The 20,805-nt window shown below is 48.2% G+C and overlaps 1 protein-coding gene and 2 non-coding genes across 4 annotated transcripts; all 3 read left to right on the forward strand.

Moving 5' to 3' along the window:
• The first annotated feature begins 789 nt into the window (after window positions 1-789).
• On the forward strand, window positions 790-20,360 carry LOC135826199 (uncharacterized). 2 transcript variants are annotated; one of them, XM_065338830.1, is made up of 14 exons: window positions 790-1,274; window positions 7,807-7,875; window positions 8,839-8,955; window positions 9,454-9,510; window positions 10,062-10,430; window positions 10,801-10,832; window positions 11,551-11,673; window positions 12,331-12,403; window positions 13,457-13,541; window positions 14,359-14,798; window positions 16,833-17,079; window positions 18,107-18,196; window positions 19,019-19,159; window positions 19,447-20,360. In XM_065338830.1, exons 1-14 carry the CDS (start codon window positions 1,197-1,199, stop codon window positions 19,503-19,505), a joined length of 1,980 nt encoding a protein of 659 aa, XP_065194902.1. In that variant the 5' UTR covers window positions 790-1,196; the 3' UTR covers window positions 19,506-20,360. The 2 variants fall into 2 exon arrangements, with proteins under 2 accessions (XP_065194902.1, XP_065194903.1); XM_065338831.1 differs by having other exon boundaries at window positions 791-1,274; window positions 10,065-10,430.
• On the forward strand, window positions 4,946-5,017 carry Trnat-ugu (transfer RNA threonine (anticodon UGU)). The gene has a single exon. It is a non-coding gene; the product is annotated as a tRNA-Thr (tRNA).
• Window positions 6,611-6,682, forward strand: Trnat-ugu (transfer RNA threonine (anticodon UGU)). Its single transcript has one exon. It is a non-coding gene; the product is annotated as a tRNA-Thr (tRNA).
• Window positions 20,361-20,805: the final 445 nt, after the last annotated feature.

Below are 20,805 nucleotides of genomic sequence, written 5' to 3' on the forward strand. Positions count from 1 at the left end.
GTTTCTTGCGGAATGCAATGCAATCATCAGGCGACTTCCTTACTTTCATGTTGTGCGTGAGGTTCGTGGCTCAACGTGTGATCAATGGGGAAATCCCCTTGTCTGAGAGACACTCACTGCACGCCGAGTGCACGGACGGGAGGGCACTTGACCGAACATTTGTCAGAAAAGTCACCAAAGTGGGCTGCCCTTTCCCTGGAGTCGGCCTGCGAATGCGGAACGCTGAATCACTGGTTTGCCATTCTTGTACGGCGGTGCAACCAACTCTGTCATTCATTTTATTGCCCCATGGCCCATTCAACAAAATTATAATTCATCGCACCAACGAACATGAGACCTTCAACAACAGTTGAAAGATTTCGTCTTTTGCGCTCCACCCGTTTTTAGCACAACACAGAAACCAACAATAAGTCATTCAACAGCAAAAAGGCGTCGTCGTTGTGCTCCACTCGTTAGCGGAACACAGAGCAGCATAGACAGTGGCTGGCAATGGCGAAGTCACGCTAACGAACATAAGTCATCATCAGTCAACAACAAAAGGCTTTAGCCTCAGTCAGAGTCGTTATTATGACGGAGTCGTACAAGAATTAGAATGATTAGAATGATGGGTTCCCCTCCCTGGACCGGTTATCATCCTGCGGGTCACACTCGACCTCCACTGGCTCCAGTCATACAGTCAGAATGGTCATCACGTTCAGTCATGGTCATACTCAAGCCAAGGCGTGAGATTTCGCTAGGCCACGAAGCTCGCCGGGCGCTGACAGTCTGTTTCAGCATCAGATGTTGGTGTGACGCGTTCGGTTGCCCCCGCGGCCTGCATGGATAAGGAGTCCGGAGACTGGCAGAGTGATGGGCCGATGCGAGGCGCTAGGCGGCTGACAAATCCGTGACCCAACTCACGCGGACACATCAGGTGCTCGCAACGCAGCGCACAGCGTCTAGACCGGTCCGGAGGGCTGCACTTGACACCTCGAAACGGACGGCGATGCCGTGCGTGTGCAAAGGCCAGCCCAGGAGTCGAATTATTTCTCTGGAGTTGCAGTTTTCGGCACGAGTTTGTGTAGCACCATCGGCAGGGAAGAGTAGCGTTATTGGTGAACGTACATTCGCAGCAGTTCTTCATGAAGTCGTAGAAGCAGCGCCTCCTGTTTGGTAGACAATAGGATAGCATACTGTTTCTGCGGACGTAAGTCGCTATGAGCGCACCGGGAGGGCAGCAGAGAGACGCAGAGAGAACGTATTACGACGGTCCACTGGACCAGAAGAATGGCAAGGTAAGACAATTGATATTTTTGCTCACGTCGCAAAAGCTGCATGCTCTCCTTGAACGGGTACGGGTGTGCTGTGTTTGTCGGTCGTCGGAAAAGAAGATTCGGAAGCGTCCTGTGCTGCTGGTTGTAGACGTATGCGCTGTGCGTGGCTGTAGACCGCAGGAGCAAGTAGCTTTGCACATCGGAACCCTGGCATATGAGGCTATGGCCTAGCGATGCGTAATGGGGAGAATCTAGCTGGTTGAGCGTAAATTACGAAATCCTAAACAAATATACACCTGCCTGCTAGTGCTGGCTTGTTACGGGGAGCACTGCAGACGCAATTGTTTCACCCAACGGAGCAGCAGAAAACGCAGACTGTCGTGATTGAAATATTATTCTTTTCGTGATGCATAGTGCAGTTCACGGGCAGGCCAGTGGCGTTAAACTCCAAGCAGCCAATATTCAAGAACGTGTGAATGCTGTGACGAAGGCATTGCGGGCCCCTGTGCTCCATCCGGCTGCAACTAAACGCACTCCATGCACTGTAGGAATATTGGTACACTATTAAACAGTGGTTGTGTGTAAGCTCTCTGAGTCACCGGCACTGTTCGATTACCTCTGATCAAAGCCCCCCCCCACACACACACACACATACCCACACACATACACACACACATACACACACACACACACACACACACACACACACACACACACACACACACACACACACACACACCTCAGACCTCAGACCTGCCCATCGCGGAAGCGATGATAGCGAACAGCTATGTTAGACATAGCAACTTGTGCTGGGATTACACCATTCAACAGCGTGCAAGGCTGACGAATTGACCGCCACTATTTTTAGCCTGGTATCCACCACACAGCTGACACACACACACACACACACACACACACACACACACACACACACACACACACACACACACACACACACACACGCGCGCGCTCGCGCGCTCTCTCTCTCTCTCTCTCTCTGTGCCGCAGTGTTGGTGCATGTATTCGTCCAGCACCATGGCTTCTCGAAAGTGTACAGGACACGCTCAATCCTCAACAGATGCATGATGGTGGTAGCCTTCTGCATGAGGGGATCAGCGATGAAGGGTTTCTGCCGATAAGAGAATCCACCCAAAGCCGTTATGGGGACTGTGTATCACGCAAGTGATAAAGTCTCACAAAAGAAAAGGGTGTACTCCTGCCACAGTAGATCACGCGGTTTACTCCTGGAGCGATGCAGAGGGTGGGTATGTGTAGTGTAGTCATGTTAATGAAATCCTGCCTCAACGATAAGCTACTGCCTTGCTTTCATGGTCGCACCGCCAAGGCTGCGCAGTGCCCAGTGCTGAACGAACTTGAGAATTGGGATGCCGGATTTCATCGATCGCGACTGCAGTACAATCATGCTGTGTGGTCCGAGCGTGGACGCTCGGCAAGCGATTTCTCTTTTGACAGGTGTGTAATTGCACAGAGTTTCACATCTATCAGTGCGACACATTGTACACACACAGGCAGGTGGATGGGTGTCAATGTAAGCGTACTTGTACCTAGGTGTAAACGTACAGTCCGTATTGCCTATAAGGTTGGCGGCTATAGTGATCAACTTCTCAAATTCATTTTCATTTGCCATAACTAAGTATGCACAGTTACCGCGATAGTAATAATCGGCTATAGTAATAATTATATCGCCTATAGTGATCAAATTCAATTTTCAAAAGACCTCTACTGCACTATTTTTGCATCGGCTAAAGTCATTGATATGGAATCAAGTGATGTCAGAGGCGAACAGGAAGTTACTTCTTTGCGAACATTTTGCCAGTTGGTGTTGTTTCACTGACATGATGAGTTCTACCTGTAGTACATGTATAAGTTGTCCAAAATACCTCCTGTCCATTCACGTGAGGATATGCTGACGATGTGGGCCGTCAGGGGCCTTGGCTGCACAGGCATGATAGGGTGCATTTCTCAAAGTAGGAGTACACAGGACTTAAGCTGCAACCAACTATGCAGTGTGTATGTGCACGGCGCGTTGAGTCTTTTGATTCCCCACTCGCATACAGCACACGCAGTATCGGTCATAGTAATAATCGCTTAGAGTGATAAAATGCTCAACGCTATAGGCGATACTGACTGTACCTGGGTGTAAACGTACCTGGGTGTAAACGTACCTGGGTGTAAGTGCACCTGGGTGTTAACGTACCTACAAGCGCACCCTACTAACTAAAACCTATAAAGTAAAATCACCTCAGAGACCCAAGCCATAACCTCCTGATTACGAAAGGGCTTGGCAACATGGAGTATATGTGCCTCTCAGGCCTTGGTCACACTGCGTCAAATTTGAATCTGGACGCAGCGTCAAGCCCAAGCACTTCAGGCTGACGTAGAGTCACACTGCCCTTTTGCTTTTGCTGTCGTGGCCTGACGCACTTCAAAAACCACTCTCTGGCTACCCAAATCCCTAGGATAGAGTACGGTATGGTACGCTATTTTTAAAAGACACTGTTTTGAAGTGTGTTTTTTCATGCAAGTGCTTGCAATGGCAGCGGCATCACAGCCGATTTCCTCGCGTCGGACGCTCCAATTTCCCCGCTTTTTCATCAGTTGCCATGGAAAACTCATGATTCAGACGCTGATGCAGCATTTTTGCCGTAGCGTGACCGGGGCCTTAGGTGGGTTAATTGGGAACGGGAGCGGGGGGGGGGGGGGGGGGGGAGGGGGGGGGCTCATTGGACAGTAGTAGGGAGGAACCATTGGGCATTCATCGCACATCCGTGACCTGTGCTTGGTACTGTAAGTCTACAAATCTCGGCCTCCCAGGGCTAAAACACATTTTTTCCGCATCAAATCTCTCGCCTGTACTGCTGCCGCCTGTATACACCGTCGCACTGAACCTTGCAAAACAAATTTCGGCCGCAACAAATTTTCGGCCAAACACAACCAGGCCGAAAATAGCCGAAAATAAATACGCGCCGGATATTTGTTGAATTACAGTACTGAAAAGTGATTAGAGTTCTTCTCAAGAAACGTCAGCCATCTGCATACAGTCGAGTCACTGGAGCTATAAAGGGACTCAAAAGATGCCTCCAGATTACATACTGAAAAAGCCGCATCCAAAGCAAAACGGAGCATACACAGCCATGCATCCACCCCGGCTGAGAAACACCCCGGGTGTGTCGTATAGAGGTGGACAGGTTTTCGTATCTCGCTCTATTCATATGTTCATGTTTCTTCTACGTACATAGAAAATCCAGTACAAAATCACATAAAACCTAAAAGGCAACATTTTTCCAAGCCTGCATTCAGACTACACATTTTACATGCAATATACAGGCAACCTTTGACCCTACGAAATTGCGCAATGGGCCTGGGATGTGTGAAAGCAGCGGACAGTCGTACCCGGGTACAAAGTTCGTACAACTGCCTGGTGAAAGTACGATAAATGCAGGAAAGTTGCCTTGCACAAGGGTTCGCACCCTGCCTGAAAGGATTGGGCAGCTTTTTAGGCTTCCCGCCAGATTCTTGTTGTTGTCTTGGAAACTTCTATGTAAATGTGACTTATAGGCTGTTTTGTACCTAGTCTGAAGAGGGCCTTACGGAGACATCACATTAAATCTAACCCGATTGATTACCTTGGAACAATAAGGATGGGTATGCATGCAACCTCATGCATAACTGGCTCAATGGCCAAGTGGTAAGGCGTCGGTCTTGTAAACCGAAGATCGAGGGTTCGAACCCCTCTTGGGCCTGTACTTTTTGCTTCTTTTTTTGCACGAGTCCAAACGATCCTACAACTACTTGTAGCAAGAGTACATAACCCCTAAGAGTGTGCAACTCCCACATACCCTGTTGTCCCGACAGAATTTCAAGTTGACGTCATTATTTATGACGCAATGCTCCTTGCAGCAGTGATTTACAACATGTGTACGGGTGTCAACGCATCACACGTTTTTCTTTGCAATAATTTGTACAGGACCGATCGGCTTCGGTCAACCACAGGTTCCGGATTCGTCTGATAATCCGTGTACAGTGCGCATTGCATCATCTAAATGACGTCAACTTGAAATTCTGTCGGGACAGCACCCATAGTGGAGTTGCACACTCTGGGGGGTTATGTACTCTTGCTTGTAGGTAGTCCAGCCACATTGGCCACTATTGTGATACACATATTGCAGGGTTTGTGTGACTTCCTATGAGCACAGCCATGCAGTGAAACCTTGTTCAGTGTGACAGTGTATACAGGCGACAGCAGTACAGACCAGAGATTTGATGCGGCCGAAATGGGTTTTAGCCCAGGGAGGCCGAAAGTTTGTCGACTTTCAGTAGAGGATTGCAGTACACGCCATTGCACGTTTGTTCCTCAAAATTATTCTACATGACATGTATATATGGGGCTTCTGTATGCCCTAGACTTTACCCATACATGGCCATTCAGCCATTCAGCTGGCTCCCATAGAAGGGAATTTGGCATTGCATATCCTCGAAGCATTCAGCTGGTATATGAGACCAACGTGATGGGTTCCCATTGTACAGACGCAGTACCGAAAGGGACGTGGTTGTTCAGACCAGGTGGTTGCTAGAACTGGGTGATCACATGACTGTGTACGTAGGTTTCACCTCTACAGTGCACACAGGGGTCACTACGGTATTGACCGTACCACTATTTGCCCCAAGTACCCTGCGAATCAATAAAATGCGCTGATTTGGGCTCTAAATTTCCAAAATTTTCGGCTCAGCCATCCCCCCACGAGTAAATTGTACTTCAGATGGCTGACCGTACCACACAAAAATACCTTCCGACGCCCTTGACACTGTGAGATACCGAATTCAAATAAATCTATACAGTACAATACAATACACTGATGCATGGCCAGTGGCCACTGCTCAGTAGTGGCCATGCATCAGTTCAGTCCTATGCGGTTGAAAGCGGGATCAGTCTGTGCATGAGAATCGTAGACTATGTGGTAAAGCTTTGACTGCAAACACTAAACACACACCGGTGTCGGACGTGTTTGCAATATCAATGCAAGCCCGGCATCGTATGCACTGTCGGTGCTACTCCGTGCACTGTGAGCCAGAGAGCAGTAAAATACACAGAGTATATTCACATAAAGAGGATGTCACTCTCGATTGTAAATTTTACTACTCCGTGCACTGTGAGCAAGGGAGTATGTATTTTACTACTCCGTACACTGTGAGCCAGCGAGTAGTAAAATACACTACTATGTATTTATAATTTTACTACTCCCTACTGTGAGCGCTTTGAGCATTGCATTCACGGCTTGAGTGCTTACGCCGGAATTCTCACCTAGTGCTGAGTCATCATTGCTATCCCATGTGCTGGCTCAATGGCCAAGTGGTAAGGCGTCGGTCTTGTAAACCGAAGATCGAGGGTTCAAACCCCTCTTGGGCCTGTCTTCATAGTTCTTTTTAGACCTTTTTTTGCCCCCGTTTCTCTGTTCGAAATGATTAACTTATAGGCCATTCACACGACGTGCAAATTCACTTTTATCGTACCGTTTCCAAGTGTATTTACTCGTATACGATAAACTTGGACACAAGCGTGCAACAGATTTTGGAAATTGGTCGGCACCGAGTCTTGTGCTCACGATTACACTTTGCACGTGAGCAAAAACGACGGTTGTTGAAAGTGCGCGCTGCAAATGTAGTGCGTGATCTATCATGTCAAAAAGGAAAATTCAAATTGCGGAAGGCTCACTTTCTCTCGCTTTGAAAAGAGAAAGTGAGCCTACCTTATACGGTATTCACATGACGTGCAAACACATGTGTGACCAAGAAGTCACTTGCAAACCGTGACCCGGTTCACACCGGGTGCTGGGCGCCAAACATCGACACGGTAGAACTGACCAAGGGTGGCTGTGAAAGGATTAAACTGACCCAGGGCAGGTAGCCATGATTGTATTGAAAGCAGCGAACACCAAGAACGCAGCGACATTAGCACTGTGATGACAGTGCTCCTGGGTTCAAGCTGCGTCATAGTGGTTGCATGGGCTAAATAAGGAGTTAGGAATCTCCTGAGGTGATGCACGTCCAGACTTTCTACCCGGGCTGTCGTGGTCCTACTCTCATCTACTTATAATAAGGCAATAAGCAGAATCAGCGAAGCGGACATTGGACATAGTCATGAACAAAAATAAAAGATGGATAAAAAAGATGGATAAAAAAGATGGATAAAAAAGATGGATAAAAAAGTTTCCAATACTTATACTTGTGTTGTAGCCCACCAATGGAGTGTTTGCCATAGGGGCCCCAATACGTGGGCACGTGTGTGATTATGTGTACAGTCATGTACGTTGTCATGAGTGCTTGTGTGTGTGTGTGTGTGTGTGTGTGTGTGTGTGTGTGTGTGTGTGTGTGTGTGTGTGTGTATGTGTGTGTGTGTGTGTGTACGTGTGTGTGTGTGTGTGTGCACGTGTGTGTGTGCGTGTGTGCATGTGTGTGTGTGTGTGTGTGTGTGTGTGTGTGTGTGTGTGTGTGTGTGTGTGTGTGTGTGTGTGTGTGTGTGTCGGTCCTGCAGTGGTCTAGTTATTGGGGAGTGCTGAAAGGCAGCTGGCTGTATTTATTCAAGGACCGTTCTCTGCCACAGGTGAATGTCTGTCTGTATGTCTGTCCATCTGTCTCTCTGTCAGCCTGTCTGTCTGTCCGCCTGTCTGTCTGTCTGTCTGGCTGTCTGGCTGGCTGTTTGTCTGTCTGTCTGTCTGTTTTATTTTGGCGAAAGCTTGATATCTGTCTGTCTGGTTATTTCTCTGTTCATTCATCTCTCTTTCTATACATTTGTCAAGTTGTTTGTCTGTCCGTTCAGGCAGTACGGGTCCAGTAGTTATAGATGAGTTACAGTAGAATAATATTGAAACTCACCTCCACGGGCAGCAGGGAAGTTTGCTTAGTAGTCGAGGTACTTCAGTCTTATCCCAACATATTCCGGTATGGATGAACACACTCGTGCTCCAGACAATGTACGTACTAAGCATGAACATGTGTGTAGTACGCGAACGAGTGACACGGCAAAACTGGTTCAGTCTCTCCGACTCAAAACACAAGTAGTAATAGTATTCTCAGGGAACAATATTGCACTAAGTGATTGCACGAAGAGACAATGTTTAAGTCCATCTACTGCAATGTGTTATCTGAGTACTCAATCTGCGGACAGAATTGTTTCGTCCTTTGTGGACTCATCAGCACAGTACAGAGAAAATGAGGCCAAACCTGATAGCAATGAAAAATAGATGTTGCAAAGCCAGATTTAAACCAGGCCCGAACATAATTATCTTGCCAGAGTGCTCAAACTGACAAGTCAGTGAGCTCTGCGTAAGCAGCGTAACACAAACAGCAAAGGCACTACCCCACAAGAGAGTGCTCAACTGCTACAAGAGCAGGAGAGAAATTCTCAATCTGCGCTGCAGAGTACATACTATCAGCAAGTTCCACATGATCTTGATGAACAATGTAAAAAGAAAAAAAAAGATGAATTACAAAACGGTCCAAACTGTCCCCCGGCGCAGAAGCTATTTCAACTGCTGTCATTATGGTTTGTTTGTGTTCTCCGCAGGCAGTTGCTACCTACGCCATTAACTCACAGACACAGGTGGTCGTCAGCAAGACGGTGCCGCCAAATAGCTACCAGTTCTTCGTTTCTACGGAAACCGGGGCTCAGCTAAGACTACGCGTAAGGACCCTGGGTTGCTTTGCCCTGTGATGCCCGGGAATGCCCTGGGATGCCCTGTGATGCCCTGGGATGTCCTGGGATGTCCTAAGATGCCCTGGGATGCCCTGGGATGTCCTGAGATGCCCTGGGATGGCCTTTGATGCTCTGGTTCCTTGTGATGCCATGGGATGCCCTGGGATGCATTGCCGCTACGTTGTACAGGCTGTTCCGGCCATGATCTTCATGACCAATTGTTGTGTCTTTCCCTGCCATGCATTGCCGCTACGCCGTACAAGCTGTTCCAGCCACGATCTTCATCACCAAGTGTTGTGTCTTTCAGCGCACACAAACTACATGTTTGAGATTTGAAGACATGTAAAATTCATCATTAATTATTTTGGTGTCAGCAATCAGGGAGTTGCTTACAACAACAGGCGTGTGCTGGCATGTGATAGATGTGTATGAGATCTAGCGTGTGCATTTTGGCGTACATTTCGCTGTCTGTGTGCTCTTCTCCAGTGTGCTACGACGCAGCAGAGGACACACTGGATGGACGAGATCGTACGCTGCTCCAAGGTAATGCCTAGGTGCTGTTCAAAACATATACCAGAAATAGCCAGCAAAACAAGCGTAATGTACTAGTCCAGAGTAGGACCAACTTAGGCCATCGCAGCGTGTGCTTGACAACTCATTTACTTCATGTCTAGCTGCACATCCAAGGTCACAAGTCTGGATAATAGTGACAGGGGCAGGGAGGTATAGTTGTGCACTTTGTATCTGGGATACTTCATATCCTATCATACTTCACTATGGACCAAAACACCTGTACTCCAAACAATGTCCGTATATCTATACAAGAGTATGATTATCCAGTCACAGGAGTACGCCACTGTATCATCTGCACTGCATCGCATGTGCGTATCACACTATTGACCCGTATCATTCACTCGCACTATGATCCAAGCCTGCTGCAGCCTATAATATTAGCAAATACATCTTCGGAAAATTGTAGTCAATTTTAGTTGCTGTCTGATGATTGGGGAAACCGTGAAACTCAGAGTCGCAGGAGAAACGCTTTAAATCCTTTTTTCAAGTGTGAGGACTGTATCATTTGTACTATGTCATAGCAGAGCGGCTCTCAGCAGCATCAAGCACAACACACACTGCCACCTGCTACCCCCACAAGACCCCAGCCGGCAATACCAGGACAGCACGCACAGCAACAACAGCAGCAGCGACCACCGGCCCTGCCGCAGCAGAAGCAGTCCCCGGCGCCGCACCCGGGTCCCACGACCCCAGGTCGGGGCCCGGGCGCGCCCACCGACCAGTCACGCCGACATCTGGTGCGCCAGGCGACCACGACTAGCGCCCCGGAGCACAGTCAGAGCACCGCCGGCATAATACCAAGCAGAACAGTCAGACGGCCGTCGCAGGACCTGGACGGTGTCGCACAGCAGCTGCCGCAGAAATCAACAACTTCTCCACCCCCACTGCCGGTATGTACAACACTATTCTGTTTATTGCGGTGCTCACATCATTCTGTCATCTGCCTATATGTGTGTGTGTGTAGAAAGTTGGTGTTTGTTGTTTAATCAAGTAGTGTGCTTCACGGTCCGAAGAGTGCTCAGTACCCATATAGGGCAGAGCCTTGTACATGTATTACTACGACCATCAGGCCTGATGATTGTTCGTTTGAAAATTATTGATAGCTGAAGCATCAATCCATTCTAGGTGTCAAGTCAATATAATTTTCGTTGAAGAGGGTGGGTTGGTGGGTGGGTGGGGGAGGGTCATAACTTTTTCGTTCCATGAAATTTATCCATGATGCCGGATGGCCCCTAACCTTGTCTGTTCTGTTTTGTTCAGGGAGAGGATGCGTCTGATCTCCGGCAATATAGGTAAGCACAGCGGGGAAGTTTCATGCGGGCTTCGAAGCTCTCGGTAATGCAAACGTTGGGCCTGGAATGGGGAAAGAGGAAAGCTCTCTCGGGGACAAATTGTGTGAGAAAGAGTCCACCAGGTGCACCGATGCAGGTCATGAACAGTCAGATATGCATGGGTCAGCGCAAAAAAAAAAAAAAAAAAAACTGCTCGATAGCGCTGACCGAAGGCCTTTCCAACTTGGAAACGGGGACTGTTGAGAGTTTCCATGGTATGATAGTACATAACAACTCGTGCCCCAGCATGTTCCCTCTCCTCCTTTAGATTAAATTTTATATGTTGGCCCGCTATCTGACCTCGTTATGCTTACGAAAATCAGGCATGACTTGCCACCCCTTGCATTTGGGCCTACATGAAGCCAGTGTTTCGGCACTGCACCACGCTATGGATTCGCTGTATCTACATTTGCTTTTTCACCATAGCCCATGTTGTTGTGCGCTTGGGCAATCATCACGAATCATCAAACAAGTGAAAATCTGTTGTCTGGATATCCATTGCAAGCATTGCTACAGTACAGCGCACACACACATCTGCGCGCGAGGAAATTGTACATTAGTACTTTCTGTATTTGCCAGGTGCGCGTAACACTTTTAAAAGGCACATGTGGCCAAAGATCTTTGCACGTCTAAAATGTTGTTTTGCTTATTTTTCTTCAATTATGTTTGTTTTTTGCAGCTGGTTCTTCGGCACGATGAATCGTGATCGCAGCGAGGAGATCATTCGCACAGCGTCGGCCGTTGGGTCATTTGTCATTCGCCAGAGCGGCAGCTCCAACAACAGCTTTTCTCTATCATTTCAGTAAGTAGCGGGTATAAAGGGGTTGTCGCAAAAATAGGTCGTCCCTGAAATGAACAGCATCCATTTAGGGGGGGGGGGGGGGGGGGAGGTGAGAGCCTAAAATCGCAAGTCGACCTACACTGTACATATGACATGTACATGCATGCGATTTTCGTCGTCCAGCATACCAAGCTGCGTTAATTTCAGAGGGATGGGGGCGACGAAAAAAAAGACTTTTGCTGTGACCCCTAAAGGGAAGGACTGGACATGGCGGCTTTTTGGACAGCTGAGAGAATAAGCTTTCCAGAAATATTTTGCTTGACACAACGTGGTGCGGAACAATGGAGCGCCAACGAGAGAAACAAAGGTGTACACCGGTCTCCTTATAATCCAGTACCATGTGTGCAATGGAGATTCTGCTGGAAGCGGGGGAGGGTGCGCAGCTGGATCATCAAAATCTGATCCATTGGTGCAGCAGGCCGGAATAGGTCATTTTGGTTGCTGAAAATTGCACTGGCTTCAAAATATCAAGGATGCTGGTTATAAAGTGCTGGATTAAAGAGGGCAGGCTGTAACGTTATTGGAGTTTTCGAGCATGAAGTGCATTGCTTTACGGAATTCCTTTCAAAAGAAGAAGCGTGACTCGTCTGTTCGTGCTGTTGGTTGTTGTGCACTCAGGGACGAAGACCGCATACGTCATTATCTCATTGCACAGCAGACGAATGGAAAGTATGCCCTTGCAGGTCTTGAGGTAAGTGAGCTGAAAACGGGTGACAATAATCACGGTGTGAAAACGGCCCAGTGAAAGCCTAGAAAATTAGTAGTAGAAAATAATGCTGTATCTCCTTGTCCCACCATGACATTGTGTGTGTGTGTGTGGCCGACTGTCCACCCGCCCTGCTTTGATCCTGCATTGGAGAAATACGTTTGTATACATTTACAAGGGCCATTGTGCCGGTGTACATTATATATCATCATATGGGTGTCCTGCTTTGGAATGGTGTCGAGGCTGGACAGACTAGTGTGGTGTATTTCTGCATTGTATGTCCATCCACCTTTCCGCTTCCGTGGGACGCCACCACCCCATGATCAGGCGGAAAGGTGGTTCTTGACCAGGGAGTTGTACGACTCCTTGTTCTGGACCTGCCCGGTACGCGAACCCCGTCGATTTATTTTTATTTTTTCATGTCCATCCAGAGTCTGGGGATTTCAGGGTGGGTCGGCGGCTGAAAGTCATGTCAAGTAGTTTCGTTATACTTCAAGGGAGTACACACTGACATGACAGACTGCGGCTAGCGCAGGCTCGTGCAGACACAGTGCCCAGCACATTCACACGTGTACAGTCATGTACATCAGGGCAGGGAGTCGCAAACATATTTTACGACTCCCTCATGTACAGTGGCCGCACTTGAACGTTCCCGGCTGTGTCCCGTTTGCAAGAGTTGTGCCAGGTTTATGCACACGTGCACCTGGTTGGTTTGAAATCCTAGACCAGACACTGGAGCAGACACTGGAGATAACACTGCTATATCGCACCAGTTGATACTGCAGTGCTGCTCAATGAAATCCAGTCGCGCCACTCAAGTTTGTGCCTTGCATCATTCCGCAGCCCAGTGTTCGCAGGTCTATGGCTGCGCAACGCCCGGCGCGTACTTGAGTGACCATATCCTCAAAATTTATATCGAAACATGCCTATCAGAAAGCCTCACTCACTCTGTCTCTCTCTCTCTCTGTCTCTCTCTCTCTCTCTCTCTCTCTCTCTCTCTCTCTCTCTCTCTCCCTCTCACATACACGATATGCGCAGGATATGTCATTTCGCTCGCTTCCCGACTTGGTCAAGTACTACATCGAGGTGAACGCAGGTTGGGCAAAGCCACTGAACAAAGCCGGTAGGTACACCATTGTGATCCCAGCCCCCCCCCCCCCCTGCATGGTGCGCATCGCTAAATGCCGGGTTTTCCGCATCCGTAGGAACGCCACCACCCTTCAAGGATCAAGGCGCGGATGCAGCTCCTAAAGCGGTAGAGCTGTATAGCGGTATGCTATGCTTGCTGGCATAAGGTTAATTCAAATAGGTAGATGCTACCCTTCTCTACACTAACTTAGATCAACTGGTCTTGGTCCGAGGAGACTCAGACTAGTATGTACTGTCACCTAGATTCTCAAACTCAAACCCGGCAGTCCCCATATCTAGGAATTTCAGATGATGATGTTAAGTTGGGTCACCGGAAAGCATGTCCAGTGCAGTACGCTGTTTGGGGATTTCCGCGGGTGTCGGCGTTGGGCGGTTCAATAGCCACTAGAGTCATCTTTCCAAGATTTCTTTTGTATCTCTCTCCCCTCTTCCGGGAGACTTGCGTGATCAGTCATGGCAGTGAGCAAATGTAAACAGTAGACGTGTGTATTTGTGTGTGTTTATGTGTGTATATGTGTGTATGCATGTGTGTGTGTGTGTGTGTGTGTGTGTGTGTGTGTGTGTGTGTGTATATAATTATATATATATATGTATGTGTGTGTATATATGTGTGTGTGTATATGTGTGTGTGTGTTTATGTGTATATATGTGTGTATGCATTTGTGTGTGTTTGTTTGTGTGTGTGTGTGTGTACGTGCACGTGTGTGCACATGCATGTGTGTGTGGGTGTGTGTGCACGTGTGTGCATATGCATGTGTGCATATGCATGTGTGTATGCACGTGTGTCTCAGATTTCGGCATCAGCGGTAGCCGGTACCAGAGGCCACCGTCGGTGCGTTCCGACTCGAGCGGGAGCAACAGCGGATCAGCGCTGGGGCCGGCATCTCCCTCTGCTACTGCTGCTGCTGGGGCAGCGCCTCCACTTGTGCCAAGCTCCATGCGACGACCCAGCACCGACAGCCCCTCGCCGTCGCCGACAAGCAGCCTGGGAAGTCACCCAGTACCCCCGCCAGGGCCCAGACCTGCACAGGCAGCTCAGCAACAGTCCGCGACCATGGCGACGGGGCCCGCACCCGCTCCGCCTCCGCCGGCCAGTAGGCGACCCGTGTTGACGCGTGGCTCGTCCGATCTGGACTTTTCCCGTGTGAGAGCGGCTACCCAGCAACACCAGCAGCAGGAGGAGGAAGCTCGCCAGCAGATGCGAAGCATGTCAGTCAAAGTGCGCTCTGTGGTACGTGAGGTATAGCTCCATCCAGACCATTCCATCTAGCTTACAGAAGGGTATTCATTGAAGTTTAGTATAATTACAATATGCAAAATTGTATTATACTTACTGGTGTGTGTGTGTGGGGGGGGGGGTTGCATGAGTTAGTGTTTGCGTGTGTGTGACTATGTGTGTGTGTGCGTGCGTGCGTGTGTGTGTGTGCTAGTTTGGTTGGTGGGTACACTTATGCCTGATTGTGTGGGATCTGTTGCCAACAGGCTCGGCTGCTTGGAGGTGTATTGTTGTATCTGCCACCTTTGTTGGTTACAGGGTTCATATACTTTCTATTTGAAGTATACATACCTGTTAACCATGGACTGTTTCTGGCTAGATTAACTCTTGTGTAATCAATGGTGCTAGTGACGCTTATATCAGATCCACTCTGATTTAGCCACCCACACTAGTGGCACGTATTACCTTCACTGGGGGCAGGGGTAACTGCAGTTGGATCCCAGGACGGATACCCTGATGCGTCAATCCTTTTTCTGTACCTTGTCCTCACCCACTTACTGAGGTGTGGTGAGCCCTTAAGTGGGATCATTTTCAAGTCCACCCAGAGTTTTGGGGATTTCAGGGGGTGTCGGTCGTTGGGCGGTTCAATAGCCAATTGAGTGATCTTTCCAAGACTCCTTTTGAGTCTCTCTCCCCTCTGCCGTGGAGACCCACGTGACCAGTTTTGGCAGTGAGCAACAAGTACAAGTGTGTGTGTGTGGCGTGTGTGTGTGTGTGTGTGTGTGTGTGTGTGCGTGCATGCGTGCCGGTATATTATATATATATATATATAGATATGTGTGTGTGTGTGTGTGTGTGTGTGTGTGTGTGTGTGTGTGTGTGTGTGTCTGTGTGTGTGTGTGTGTGTGTGTCTGTGTGTCTGTGTGTCTGTGTGTCTGTGTGTCTGTGTGTGTCTGTGCACTCATGTGCATTTTCAAGCACACGCTTCTTTGTGCCATCATCCTATATACTCCGGCGTAATTAATATTATCAACGCAACAAGTAAAGCAAGTTGCGCGTACAAAACACACACCATTCGCACAGGTTACTTTCTGAAGCGATGGCGACGAAAACGTTCAATGAAATCTAACCTGTGTTGCGCATGGTGTGTGTGTTTGAATGCGCAACTTGCTTTACTTATTGCGTTGATTTTATTTCTGTCTGCACGAAAACTGATTAACACATAGGGTGTGCGCCTTAACCTGCAATAGTGCTCAAATGCCCGGAATGGGCAGAGCGTAGTACGCAAGAGGTACACAAAAGGAAGTATATAGGGCTGTTTTTTGTTGTAACTCAGAGTTTCATGGCAAAAACCAATCATCAGACAACATAAGGAGATTAGAAAAACGCAGGTATATGAAGACAATATGATAATCATTCAACACCTCCCAGAGGCAGTACGCTCTGACGTGCCAGAATCAACATCTCAGGTGCTGGGTGAAACATGAACACGCACACTCATCCACACACACACACACACACACACACACACACACACACACACACACACACACACACACACACACACACACACACTAATCCACACACAGCCTCTCGTTCTCACACACTCCACACTCCCGCATTATCACACCTAAACACATGCGCACGCACACACACACACGCACCAAACACACACACGCACCAAAACACACACACATGCACCACACACACACACACATACACACAGCCTCTCGTTCTCACACACTCCACACTCCCGCATTATCGCACCTAAACACACACACACGCGCACACACACACACACCAAACACACCAAACACGAAAACTGATTAATAATGTTTATGTAAGACTCGGATGGAGAGCCAAAGATTAAATTTAAAAGAAAGGATCAAAATGCACCTTCTGACTACACAACATCTTGCTTACGGTATAAATGTTAGTTTTGGACACAAACTGCGGATAACAACAAGTAGCATTTTGGTCCTCTCTCCCTTTAGATTATGTTTCTGCTTTGTCTCTTATTGCCGTCGTCTGATATCTTGACCCGTGCAGACCGAGTCCCAGTTACCGACGTCCCGTGCCCCGTTTCCAGGCAGTAGTCTGGACGATCGGCGTCAGCAGCTGTTCCCGGCGTCCTCGTCGCCGCTTGCCGACCCCTCCAGCAATCCGTCTGTTCCCGCACGGTCCGCTGTGAGCCTGGGTCAGAGGCCGGTGCCAGCTAACTACCAGAACACGGCACCGTCGTCGTCCACGGTACCGACAATGCCTGAACAAGAGGACTACATCTCCACAGCCGAAAGTAAGTCTACCGTAAAATGGGAAAAATTCCGGTGGAGATTTATTTTCGGTAACTTCGGTACGGGTAATTTTTACCTGCACTGAAACGCGACCTTAACTTCAACAAGCCTATGCTACACATTGTGCAAAATGCATTTTGAATCTGGAAATCTGGTCTGCGGAAATATTCGCGCTACTGAACCGCTGATTTTGGGAAATATCGAGAGTATTACAGCACTGAAAATTCCCAGTTTTACTGTACTTGTGAAGAGCTGAGACGCAAAACCCGGTACTTTCCAAATTTGAGAAGAGCTGGTTTTCAGCTCAGTGTAATCAAAAGGTTTCAGTTCTCTGTGGCTTGAAACTAGCTGTCAGATGGCACCGAGTTCATGTGCCTGACATGTAGGGAGCCGATCGCAACTTGAACGAACCAAGCATACACTGTAGGGTCGGTACGAGTGATTATTTTTTCTTGTTTTACTAGGGAATTCCCAACAGGCAGCAACGCCTTTTTACAGGGAACCCTAGGAACATTTTTGATAGATGTGCGAAATTCAGCTGGTGACCTAGGCGTACGGCAAGCCGGTGGCAGTGCATTCCACCTATCAGCCCCTTAGTAAGACATTGCACTGAAACCAACTCGGGTGTTAGCACGGGGAAGAATAATGGATAGTGTGTGCATATGTACTATACAAATGCACCGAAAGTACCGAAAATAAAAGTACACCGAAAATTTGTGAAATTACGGTTCTCTTGGCGTAATGCAGGTACCGTAGGTTGAGTATGGAAGGTAGAGTAGGGCGTACTGGCCCACGGCAATATTTTACAGACTCTTGTTAGTGCTATACATGTATGCGATGTGCTGCTGAGTCCATGTCTGTGATGCAGTTCAAACTAAATCTGTCTGCTGCGAAATCGACCATGCTGCTGCTGTTGCTGCTGTTGCTGCTACTGTAACTGCTGCTGTTGCTACTTCTGCTGCTACTGTGACTGTTTTTTCCCCTGCTGCTGCTGGTGTCCCTGCTGCTGCAACTGTTGCTTCTGCCCAGTCACTCAAGACACGGCTTACTTGAATCACGAGTTCCGTGATACAGTGCCTGATGCTGATGATGGTCTCCATGACTACCTGGATTTAGAAGGTGAGCAACGCTGTCAGGCGGTCTTGGAAATTTTGTCGAAATTTTTTTTCAGCATGGGCTTTTCTGTTGGCTTCGGGCATCGCTATATGTGTGTGTGTGTGTGCGTGCGTGCGCGCGCGTGCGTGCGCGCGCGTGCGTGCGTGCGTGTGTGTGTGTGTGCCAGCTAGTTCTGTTGGTCGATACACTTATCCCTGATTGTGTTGGGTTTGTTGCCAACGGGCTCGGCTGCTTGAAGGTGTAATGTTGTACCTACCACCTTTGTTGGTTCCAGGGTTCATATACTTTCTATTTGAAGTATACATACCTGTTAACCATGGACTGCTTCTGGCTAGATTAACTCTTGTGTAATCAATGGTGCTAGAGAAGCTTACATCAGATCCACTCTGATTTAGCCACCCACACTAGTAGCAAGTATTACCTTCACTGGGGGCAGGGGTATCTGCAGTTGGATCCCGGGACGGATACCCTGATGCCGTCAATCCTTTTTCTGCACCTTGTCTTCACCCACTTACTGAGGTGTGGTGAGCCCATAAGTGGGATCATTTTCAAGTCCACCCAGAGTTGTGGGGATTTCAGGGGGTGTCGGCCGTTGGGTGGTTCAATAGCTAATTGAGTCATCTTTCCAAGATTCCTTTTGAGTCTCTCTCCCCGGGGAGAGGGGAAACCCACGTGACCAGTTTGGGCCGTGAGCAACAAGTACAAGTACAAGTGTGTGTGTGTGTGTGTGTGCGTGTGTGTGTGTGTGCACGCATGTGCGTGTGTGTGTGTGTGTGTGTGTGTGTGTGCGTGTGTGTGTGCATGTATGTGCATGTGTATGTTTAGATTGCGCACCACCTTCATCACCGCCGCCTTCCGTAGCAACAGGAAGCAGTGCAGCGTATAAGAACCGGCGAACATCAGAACACTTGCCGGCAGAGAACGCACCCAATCGGCCACGCAAGCCTGGAGGAGGCGGACGTGAAGGTATGGTAGAGACGTGCGCTGAAGAAATTTGATATAATGATCCAGTACGAATTGTTTCAAAGAATGTGCTATAAGAACGCAGCCAGATTGCGGAACAATAAAAATACCCCTGGCTAACCCCTTGGAAACAACGTTCTTGGACGCGCAACTCTACAGTAGGGCAGAACGCACCCACCCACGCACCCACACATGCCCCCCCCCCCACACACACACGCATGTGTACAAAGACCTAACCATGTTGCATTTGTGTTGTTTGGTTTTCTCAATTTTTGCTTCTCTTGTCGCAGGCTCTAGCCATCACAGGCAGAACGGCCGTCACAGTCCACTGTATGACCAGGTCTCATGAACAGCTCGTCAGATTCATCTTCCACGCCTGTCTGTCTATCTGTCCGAATGTATGTCCTCTGCAGGTGTGTGTGTGTGTGTGTGTGTGTGTGTGTGTGTGTGTGTGTGTGTGTGTGTGTGTGTGTGTGTGTGTGTGTGTGTGTGTGTGTGTGTGTGTGTGTGTGCGTCTCTCTCTCTCTCTCTCTTTCCCACTGTCTTGACTCCATCATAATAACCAATTCCTTCATGCTAGTACAGCCATCATGCTCTATTGATTACAGCCACTAACATAAAACAGATTAATAGTCAATGCAATACAGAGGCCTTTACTCCATTCAGTCCAAATTTATTCAATGCATCTTAAACTGTATGCACCGCCACCAGTAACAACAGCAGCAGCACCAGCAGCTGTGTGGCTACAGACATTATCTTCCGCTAGTTTAAACAACCCGAGGCTTCTGCATGCTTCGTACCGTGCGTATGTCTATTTTCGAAATTTCTTGAAGTTTGCACAATGAAGACTTTTTGGCCTCATCTCGAAGTCAGACTATTGCTGCATGCGTCAAAACCATGGCAATGGAGAGCGAACAAGTGACTTGAGCCTGCCCAATGAATGCGTGTTGTACTCCCATCTGCACTGGTAATTCTTCTCCGTTTCTGTTTTACAAATTTTGATTTCCACTCGGTTCGCAACTCCGACTCATTGTGGACGAGTCAGTGAAGCAAACTCTTCTCCGTTTCTGTTTCCCAAATTCTGATTTCCACTTGGCTCGCAACTCCACATTGTGGACGAGTCAGTGAAACTAATTCTCTTGTTATAGTTTTTGTTTACGAACGAGAAACCACGAACCCCGAGAACAGAATACTGCATGATAGAGGTGGCTGCAGACGCAACTGTGGTGGTAAAACGGGAGCATCTCCGCCGACCTGAGGTCTCGGCTTCAGCGACACTCCAGTGTCACCATGGTTACATGTACATGTATTAATTTCATGTGATACTAGTGTACAAATAATCTACGTGGAGATAAAAGTTTAATAATAGCTATGAAAAGTATGAATGCCGCAGACATCACCACGCAACATGACAATTTGTTCAAGGTTTGGTTTTGTGTGTTTCCAAAATCGATTTTCACGCTCCGATCATCAGTGGAAATACGGAACTAAAGAGATCAAGGGAAAAACAAAGGTTAAAAATCCAAAGAAGTGTGACACATGACGGGTAACTTGTGGTAAGTATTACAAAAAGTGAGAACTAAAAAGTAAGTGTGACAAACGGGCATGAACAGTGCAGAAACAACTCATGAACACGGGGTGCAAAATCA

The sequence above is a fragment of the Sycon ciliatum genome, chromosome 10 (genome assembly GCF_964019385.1).
Source record: "Sycon ciliatum chromosome 10, ocSycCili1.1, whole genome shotgun sequence".
In the NCBI taxonomy this organism is placed as follows: domain Eukaryota; kingdom Metazoa; phylum Porifera; class Calcarea; order Leucosolenida; family Sycettidae; genus Sycon; species Sycon ciliatum.

What these genes read in the sequence shown, in the direction of transcription:
- LOC135826199 (XM_065338830.1), top strand. Translation starts at nt 1,197, where the DNA reads ATGAGCGCACCGGGAGGGCAGCAGAGAGACGCAGAGAGAACGTATTAC. An exon ending in TGGACCAGAAGAATGGCAAG is followed by an intron (nt 1,275 to 7,806) that starts GTAAGACAATTG and finishes TCGGTCCTGCAG; the next exon opens with TGGTCTAGTTATTGGGGAGT. An exon ending in TGACTACCTGGATTTAGAAG is followed by an intron (nt 18,197 to 19,018) that starts GTGAGCAACGCT and finishes GTGTATGTTTAG; the next exon opens with ATTGCGCACCACCTTCATCA.